This window comes from Octodon degus, unplaced genomic scaffold, assembly GCF_000260255.1.
Source record: "Octodon degus isolate 3935 unplaced genomic scaffold, OctDeg1.0 scaffold00154, whole genome shotgun sequence".
In the NCBI taxonomy this organism is placed as follows: Eukaryota; Metazoa; Chordata; class Mammalia; order Rodentia; family Octodontidae; genus Octodon; species Octodon degus.
This window is the reverse complement of record NW_004524730.1, coordinates 3,241,391-3,251,122: the sequence shown is the minus strand read 5'-3', so window position 1 is coordinate 3,251,122 and position 9,732 is coordinate 3,241,391. Positions and strand designations below refer to the sequence as shown.

At 41.4% G+C, this 9,732-nt stretch overlaps 1 protein-coding gene across 1 annotated transcript in view; it reads left to right on the top strand.

Moving 5' to 3' along the window:
• Zfat (zinc finger and AT-hook domain containing) overlaps positions 1 to 9,732 on the top strand; it is a 279,413-nt gene that overhangs the window by 200,515 nt on the left and 69,166 nt on the right. Inside the window, exons 12-13 of the mRNA XM_012517210.2 lie at positions 6,269 to 6,407; positions 6,851 to 6,867. Of these exons, the coding sequence (XP_012372664.2) occupies positions 6,269 to 6,407; positions 6,851 to 6,867 (156 nt within the window). The remainder of the gene's footprint in view (positions 1 to 6,268; positions 6,408 to 6,850; positions 6,868 to 9,732) is intronic.

Sequence of the window (9,732 nt, the reverse complement as noted above, 5' to 3'; positions counted from 1 at the left end):
GGTTTTGGTGAAATATTAATACTTGTTTCTAAGGATGACATTGGGAGTATTGCTGTTCTTTTGATTTCATTAATAAGTTTGAGGAGTAGTGGCATTAGCTCTTCTCTAAAGTTCTTGTGGAACTCACCAGTGAATCCCTTCAGACCTGGCCTTTTCTTTGTTGGTAGTTTTTTTTTTTTTTTTTTTTTTTTAACTAAAGCTTCAATTTCATTGACTACTAAATTGTTTATAATTTTTATATCTTCTTGGTTCAGCTTTCAGAATTCATTCCTATCTAAGAATCTAACCATTTCTTCTGAATTTTCCATCTTGTTTGAATCCAGGTTTTTCAGAATAGGTATCAGTGATCGCCTGGATTTCTGCAGGGTCCAACGTGATTTCTCCCTCCTCATTCTGTTGTGTGGATTTGGGTCTTCTCTTTATTTGTTTTGATAAGGTGGGTAAGGGTTTGTCTATTTAATCTTTAAATGAATCAGCTCTTTGATTCATTGTTTCTTTGTGTTGTTTTCTTAGTCTTTATTTCATTAATTTATTGTCTTATCTTTAAAATTTCCTTACTTTTATGAGCTTTTAGAATAACTTGTTCTCCTTTTTTCTAGAGATTTAAAGTTCAGCATTAGGTTATTATGTGGAGCTCTCTCAATTTTTCTGTGGGATTTCTCTGCTGTAAACCTCCCTTATATAATTGCTTTTATTGCATTTTAGAAGTTTCAGTTGTATTAGAATTATCATTTAGTTATAGCAACTATCTAATTCCTTCTTACATGTTATCTATGACCCATTTATTGTTCAAGAGGATATTATTGGATCTGTATTTATTATATAGGTTTTGTGATTTCTTTTGGCATTCATTTCCAATTTCATTGCACTATTATCTGATATAGTAATATACATTGGATAACTTCAGCTCCTTTGCATTTATGTAAGCATGTATTATGAGCTAGTTTATGGTCTGTTTTGGAGAAAGTTCCATGTGCTACTGAAAAAAACTTTTATTCTGTTTTATGAAACACTGTATATTTCTTCTCAGTCTACTTTTTCAAAGGTTTGAGTTCTGATATGTCTTTGTTAATTTTTTGTCTAGTTGATCTGTGTATTTGTGACAGTGGTATATTAACCTTCCTTATTTCAGTTGTATTACTATTTATCTGATTTTTCATATTCATTATTGTTTTTTATAGTTGAATATGTCAGTACTTGGTGCATATATATTTATGATTGTTATGTCTTTCTCTTGGATTGTTTCCTTAACAAGCAAATAGTGACCTTTTTTGTCTCTTTTGATAAGTTTTAGCTTGAAATCCACTTTGTCAGCAAATTGACTTACTACTCCTACTTTTTTCTCAGTTTCCTGTTGCATGGAGTATGGTTTTCTATTCTTTGACTTTCAGTCTATGCATTTCTTTTTGGTTTAAAAGTAAGGAACCAACGGGAAAATAATATAATGAGAAGAATAAGTAAGTACCTATCAGTTACAGCCATCAATTTGCATGGTCTCAGTTCAATAATCAAAAGGAACAGATTAACAGAATGGATCTAGAAACAAGATCCAGCTCTTGATGTATCTCTTGCAAGAACGAAAATCATTTTTCAGCAATGAGACCGTTGACATTCCAGAAAATGTCACTCAGAAGGGCCACACAGTTATTGTGAGAAGCTCCAGAGGAGCCCTGTCATGGGGACTTTAACCATATCAGTGTAGAGCTCAGTCTCATCAGAAAGAAAAAGCAGGGCTCCAGGCTGACAAATGGTTGGAAAACAGAAAGGGCTTGGCTGCTGTTCACATGGTCGGTAGTCAGGTACAGAACAGGACCGCGGGTGTGGTGATGGGCTTCTAGTGCATGATGAGGTCTGTGTATGCGTACTTCCCCATGAACATTGCTATTCAGGACAATAATTCTCTTGTTAAAATGTGGAATTTCTTAGGTGAGAAATATGCCCACCACTTTCATTTGAGTGAAAATGTTACTTGCTCAGTATCTCAAGCCCAGAAAGACAAGTTAATCCTTGCAGGAAATGACATTGTTTGTATTTCAAATTCAGCTGCATTGAGTCAGCAAGTCACAGCAGACAAAAATAAAGATATCAGAAAAACTTTAAATGTTACCTGTATTTCTGAAAAGGGAGCAGTTCAGTGCCTGATGAATAAGAGTTATCCAGCCACAGAAACTAGCTTTGGGGACGGGGAGATGGCTCAGTAGAATAAGTTCTTCCCTGGCAAAGGCAGGGGTCTGAGTTCAATCCCTTGTTCTGCCAAAAAAGAAAAAGAAAAAAAAAGAAAAGAAAAGAAACTAGCTTTGGTATGTAAGATCGATTCGTGATTTTTCTTTTTAATGATCCAACAGTGTGCTGCTATATATGAATATGCTGCACATGTTCTTGTCCAGTTCACTTTGCAGCCATCACTGTGAAGAGAACTGAGTTCATGAACCAAGTTATCCTGTACTTCACTCCAAGCTCTCCTTGACTTGAGGGTTTGCTAGAGAAGTCTGCTATGATTGTGATGCGTTGGTCTTTATAGGTGATTCCTTAACACCTTTTAATACTGTATTGTTGTGCTTGACTTCTGGAATCTTGACTGTTATATGCCTTGGTGTTTTTCTTTTCTTTTCTAACCATTGCTATTTGGGGCTCTAAATCCCTCACTTATCTGTATGTCAGATTCTTTCCTATGCTTGGGAAGTTTTTTCCTGTTACTTCTGTAAACAGGGTTTTTATGTTCTTTGTGTTATCTTCTGATTTTTCGATTATTCTAATTTATCTTAGATTACTCTCCTTTGCATTATCTAGCAGCTATTGTAGTGGTTCTTTTTGTGGTTTGTAAAAAATATTTCATTTGGTGATCACTACCCACAGCCCTGTCCTCTAGATCTGGTATTCTGTCTTCCTGTTGGTTTGCTCTACCCAGGTATATGCTTGCATTGTTTCATGGCATCCAGTTCTTTCCTATGTTGAGCATTCATGGTTTCCCTAAGCTGGTCTATTGTTTATCTGTATCTACTCACTGACCATGTCCTTCATCATGGTCATCATCTCTTTGTCTAATTACTTCTTTTTCTGTCTTTGTCTACGGACATATTCACCTATGTAGGAGACCTATCTCCATAACTTCTCCATGCCATTCCTACAGTTTTATGTTTAGCTATGTAGCTTTTGAATTCTTCCATCTCATTGCCCTCTGGGGCTCTTTGGGGGGAATTGAGTTTTTCATTGCATCTTGCTCCTGTGTTTTCACATTTTCTTTCTTGTTTCTGTTTATTTGTTTTCCACATTAAGACTTACATGTTGCTTATGGTAGGTAGTTTTATTGCTAGTATCAAGACCTCTTTAGGTAATGACTATTTTTCAGATGTCTTCCAGGCATAGCTGGCTTTTGACCTTTGAGTCTGTCCCAGGATCCTGCCTTTTTCTTTTATTAGGGATGAGAGGTTGCAGCCTATTCTGCCTAGCACCTTTGGTACTAGGCTCTAGTGTTATATGCCTCCAAAAATCTTGGTCTTGGTTCATAGGGAGGATCAGTTGCTCATAGCAGCTCTGTCACCTTGGCTAACTTATCACATTGAGTAATATCTGTAGTATCAAACACAAACTGGAAAATGACAAGCTGTAATAACTAATACTTGGTCACCTTTAACCCTAGGTACAAGGTTTATGGTTATATAGCAAGATCTAAGACAAATCAGAAAATTATATACAGTAAATATTTCCCCAATAGAAAAAATTTACCCGCTTTTACCTTAAAGCATCATTCAGACATAGTAAGGTATAGTTAAACTCCTGTAGAGTCACAAGGGTAGGCAGTATGGGTGTGATAGTATGAAGAAAAAAGAGAAAAGAAATAGATTCTGAAAAATAAAGCAATGCAGGAAGGTGTCTAAAATGATAGCTATGTAGAGGATTGATGGAGAAGGTGCTGTTAAGAATGCAGGGACATCAGTGGAATTAGATAACACTAACAGACGACTACTGAGGAAAGGATGATTAATGGGGAGTGGAGATTAAATTAGAAGAAAAGAAAATAATAAAAAATACTAAGGGAACTAGTTGAAAGAGAGAAAGAGTGTGTTATGGTTTGTGTGTAGGTGTCTCCCCAAAGCCTCAGGCAGTCATGGGGCAGCATCTGGAGTTAGTGACTGATTACTGTGGGCATGAATGCTGCACCTGCCCTGGGGCAGGCCATTTACATTACAGTGTAAGGAGGGAAGAGAAGCTAGCTGCTTGAGCTGCTGCTCCTCCTACCTTTTGCTGCTTTGAAAGGTTGCCCTCTGCCATGTGTCACTTTGCCGTGGAGCCAGCTGAGTATGGACTGAAACCTCCAGTAACTGTGAGCTAAAGAGACCTTTCCCTCCCTCATTTTGAGTGTTGCATATTTGTCCCAGCAAAGAGAGAAGTATAACTGAGACAGAGTGACAAGAAGGGGCAGAGAGGATAAAAAAGAGGACCTAGTCAAACAAATAAAAACCAAAGTAATCTTAAAGGAACAAGAAAATTGGTGATAAAACTACAACTTCAGCCGAAGGAAAAAAATAGTGGGGCAAAAAAACCTATCAATAATGGAGGGGAAGAGAGAGAGGGAGGGAGGGAGGGACGGTGAGAGGGACCGGGGTGGGGTGGGACAGGGCAGGGTAGGAGACGGGAGGGGAGAGAGGAGAGAGAGATATTCCTATTTATTTCCAGAGGAGTACAGTCAGTAGTTCTTAATATTAATAACGAGTCACATTCCTGTTTGCCCCTTTATAGCCAGCGAGACTCTATGGAGATCCCTCAGTTCAAGGGGACCCCTCTCCATAGTTCCTTGCTGTGGCAGTTGTTCTAGCTGGGGACTGAGCCAGGGAAGGTGTGGACCATACTTCCTGTTGTAGATTCCTTTTGGTATGGGACTGCCGCTCACTACCTGATGTACATTCCAGTGTTGGTGACACAGGCCCTTGATATCATGTGGAGGCTCCTATGAGCTCTCAAGTCTGCTTATCAGTCCTCTGGATGCTCAGAGGAGAAATAGATCTGCCCAAGACTAATGTGGGCAGTTCCTGCAAGCCCAGTGATGGCACAGAGCCATGCGTGGTGTCTCACAGGTATCCAGAATATGGGGCAGAAGAGGCCGCCATGGAGCCTTGCTGCTCATCCAGGCAGAAGGCTGTCCTGTGGTGGCAGGTAGGGGGTTGTATCTGGGGCTCTGGCTACAATGCAGTTGGAGACTCTGCCCTACATAATAAGGTTCTTAGAACATCCTGTGTAAAACCTGGTTCCCAGGGAACTGATGTTAGATGTCAGACAGAGACTCTGGAAGGGAAGGACTGGAGCAGTTACGGAGAACTTGCCATAAGCTCAAGCTAGTGCAGGGTGCTGACTATGAATTCCAGCTGGACCAGTGTTAGCTCTGGGCACCAAATAATGTCTCTGTTTGGGAGGGAAACACTGCAGGCCCCCAGCGGAGGCTCAGGATGTGCTCTGGGTTCAATATCGAACACACTGAACACAGGCTGTAGTTGTGTTGTTCCTCTCAAGAGTTTGAGAGTGGACAGGAGGAGGGAGGGAGGGAGCAGTTCCCTGGTTACTTGCCCCTGATGTGTGCAGCAAAAAGTGCTGCCAGGCTGCTGAGTCTTCTGTGTGGTGAGGGACGACAGTGAGGCAGCAGGCCCACATTCCCCAGGTCTGTGCTGCGTGGCTGGGCTCTGCTGTGCTGCTTGGATCACACCAGCTATCTCAGAGCCGCAAGTCCTGTGTGGGGTATGGGCTGAGGCCCTGCAAGGCCATCCTGTTGGATTGTATCACTGCTTTTAAACTCCTATGCATATGTAGTTTGATCTGCAAGTCTGGTTTTTTCAATAGACTTTGCATCAGTGTATGTCCCTCCCCTTCTTCCAATTGCCTGTTTTTAGGTGATCTCTGAGTCTCTTGGACACAACTCTTCTATTCAGCCACATCATATTCCTCTCCAATATTTTTTTTTTTTTTGATGTCTTTTTCTTAAACAGTTTGGGGTGGGCCAAAAAGAAAAAGAACAAAATAACCACAGGAAACTCATTTAGCAAAGAGCAGCCCCTCCCTGGGGACACATTTTCTGGTCGCTTGGTGGATCATGGCTTGGGCAGGCCTCAGCATCCCCACAGCGAGCATTTTCCCAGGGCATCTTACAAGTGACAGGCTGCTCCTTGTGGTCTTTCAGCTGGCAGGTACTCAGCAGGGGCAGCGTGGATTTGGGGAAGGCAATTGGGAGACTGTAGCCCATACCTGGGGCTCACCTCTCCTCGCCCTGTCCCCACAGCCTTTCCGCTGTGCTCACTGCCATTACTCCTGCAACATCTCTGGCTCCCTGAAGAGGCACTACAACCGGAAACACCCCAGCGAGGAATATGCCAATGTGGGCAGCGTGGAGCTTGCAGCAGAAGCACTCATCCAGCAAGGTAGGTGAGGGCCGAGGCTGCCCCCCCTGCCCCCTGCAACGAACAAGAGGCACCTGACTGTGAGTTTTGATCTGTGAACATCCGGGCTCATCAGCTCTTCATCATTGTCATCTCTGCCATCTTCCTCATTGTTGTGTACCAGCATCGCTTGTTGCCTAGTTAATGTTATAACAATCACAAGTGGCAATGTAGCACGAGCAGTAAAATTCACACACAGGTTCTACTGTGCCCAGCAGTGCTGGTTTAGCAGTACTACCCTCCTCTCATTAGCCACACTTAACATTTGCAGAGGAAGTTTAGGGCCACTTTTTAATTGCTACTCATGGACAGGAACACTTTTTTTTCCTTGATTCAATGTCTTGTAAGACAGCATTGAGCACAAGTACTTTACCAGTTCTGTTACTGAACATGGTGCTATTTCTAGAGCTTTTTTCTGTTTGCAGTTATAGCTGATGTTATTGTAAGCATGTTTATAGATGACCTCTTTGAGACATATAAAGCTATTAAGTGTAGAGATTATGCATTCTACAAAGGAAAAGTGTTTTAGGATATTGAAACTAATGAGAGTGCATGAAAACTTTTAATAGTATTGAAAAGGATTTTTTTCAGCAGTCACACATTCTCACGTGAGAGCTTTTAGCTCTCGTGCTGTTACTATACAAAGAAATGCTGCTGCATTTAGATCCACACGTCGGGAATGTCACTAAGAATGGCTGCAGCCTGCAGCCTAGGGCCCTTGAGTCCTGTGGACTACTTGAAGCAGAAGACCGTTGCAGAAATCTGCCCTGGTAAACAGAGATGTCAGTTGTGAGCCCTCCTGCAGTAGGGAGGCTCAGTTATCTAAGTCAGCATGAAACTGCTTACTATAATGACCATGAGATGCATCTCAATGTAAAACAAATGAATTGGCTGTATCTTTCAGCACTTTGACAGAACCAGTGCATAGAAATAGATGGGCAGCTTAGACATCTCAGAATCATTGTAAAGCCATACGTCTGGAGTACTGGGGAACATGTGCTATTCGTTTTCTTCAGTGGCAGTTTGATGGAGTCAGGGAGCAGGATGGTGTGGTGGCTCAAATCTTCTTTCTTCTTTAGCTGCGCCATCTTGGGCAAGTTACCTTGTGTCACCTTCTTAGGCCCTTCACCTGTAGGACACAGCTCATTCAGAGCAGCTGTCTGCTGAGATGGGAGAGGGGCTACAATGTGAGAATGTTCAAACATATGGCATGCAGTACTTTTTATCCCTAGCTTTGTACATCTGAGGCTTTTGGGGCCATTACTGCCCCTACTCCTCATGCCGAGGATTTAATTCAAGGTCTCATACCTTCTAGGCTACACTCCTAACCCCCATTGTATTCTTTTTGATAATGCTCATATCCAGGAATCACAGAAGGGAGAAAGAATTGGTCTCCAGAAACGATGGTGAATGTTTTAAGGACAAGTCCTCAAACTGCAACCCAAATACCCACTAATTTATCACAAGGTGCCATGTCTTGGTTACTTTTGTTGCTGGGTCAAAATACCCAACACCCAAAATTAAAGAAGGAAACACTTACTTAGCTCACAGTTCAGGTTTCATTCTATAATCAGCTGGCTATAAGACAGGCTGGCATGGTATATAGGCAACAGTTCATGGCAGCAGAAGATGGCAAAAGCACCAAATGGAAACAGGGAAGGGGACAAGTCTCTTCGTCCCTTATTCTGTATGCAGGCTGCCCACCCTCCAGTGGTATAGCACTCTCACCAGCTCTGTGTCTTCTTGCACAGGCCCAGGATGCTTATGAAGTGACCCTGGATCCTTGCTAGATCACTTAAATGTCTGAACTTCTCCAGGTGACACAATGAACAACCATAGATAGTACATCCTCTACACCCTCGGATATACAACTGCTGGGTTACTTAGTTAAGCTTTTGAACTTCTCAAGTTGACACAGTGTATCAACCATTACAGTCCACCCTTTGTCAACTTGGCAACTAGACATATTTCTGTAAACCAGTTTCCAGATGCAAAGACACTGCTCTCTCAGGGTCACACTGCCTGGACTCCTAGGGCTTCCTAAATTGTGGTGGAAGCCTTCCTAGCATGATAACTCTTCCATTGTGCATGTGCCTAAAACCAGGGACATGTGGACGATGCCAAAGTCTGCTGCCAGTTATGGCAGTTTCCAGTCTTTCTTCTCTCTTGGCTATAGGAGTTCAATGTGTGGATCGCTGGACACTCTGAATCTAATTCTTTTTTTTAGCATGCAGTTGTTTATTTTATTGAGAAACAAATAGTAATGAGACAGTTTCAAAACAGGATAGTAGGAAAGTTACTGGGTCAAAATAACTAATACATTTCATATTGTTGTCTTCATAGTAGTTATACATAGTATAAGATGCAGACATGATATCCTGTACAAATACTATTAGTACAAATCTTTCTTCTCATTGAATTAAGAGAAAGTAGGTGTATATCTATCCTCAATATTTTGTATATACAGATACAAAATGGTCCTTCATTTGTATTCACTTTTTTTGTTTAGTTTTGTCAGAGAAGGGTATTCCATTGCCATTTAAATATTGTAGTAGTGTGAATTCAGCAAAATAATCCAATATAGTCCAGTAGTCTTAGTGGGTTATCAGCAGGACTCTGCAGACCTCAAAAGTCATCTCTGAAACTGCTGGGCTCCAGACATTGTTCCCTGATCTAGCTGTGCTTTCTACCACCCTCCCTGGTTTTTTCCCATAATTTTATTGAGAAAAAAATAGCAATGAGACAGTTTCAAATCAAATTAGTAGGACAGTTTCAATAATTAACACATTGCATAGTGTCTTCCTAGTGGTTATTTGTTGTACAAGATGCAGACATGATATCCCATTTATAAGCACGATTAGAACAAATAACTCTATTCATTGCAACTGAATCTAATTCTAAGGAGCACATTTTCTATGCTGCCACTATTCTGGAATGTAATGCTCTGCAACTTTTTTCTCAAAGCAAAATTTTCACCATTGCAGTTTTGAGGCTGCACAGGACGGTGCCTTGCTGCTGACTGTGATGTCCTTGGAGGTGGCGCAGCGGTCTCCGCGCCGGGCTCTGTGATGTCCTCAGGCCATCTTTTGCATTGTCTTGTTTCTTCTCATCAGTCAGGATCTCTCCAGCACTGTTTTTGCAGTCCATATCTCTAACTGGAGTTTTCTTTCTGGCCAAACTCACAACATTCTAAATCATTCTACTGGGCTTTGTGCTCTTGATTTGCAAAATAAACCTGGCTAAAATACCCCAATAATAGCGATGCCAATGCCTCAAATTTAGGCTGCCTTAAAATTTCTTTTTTTTT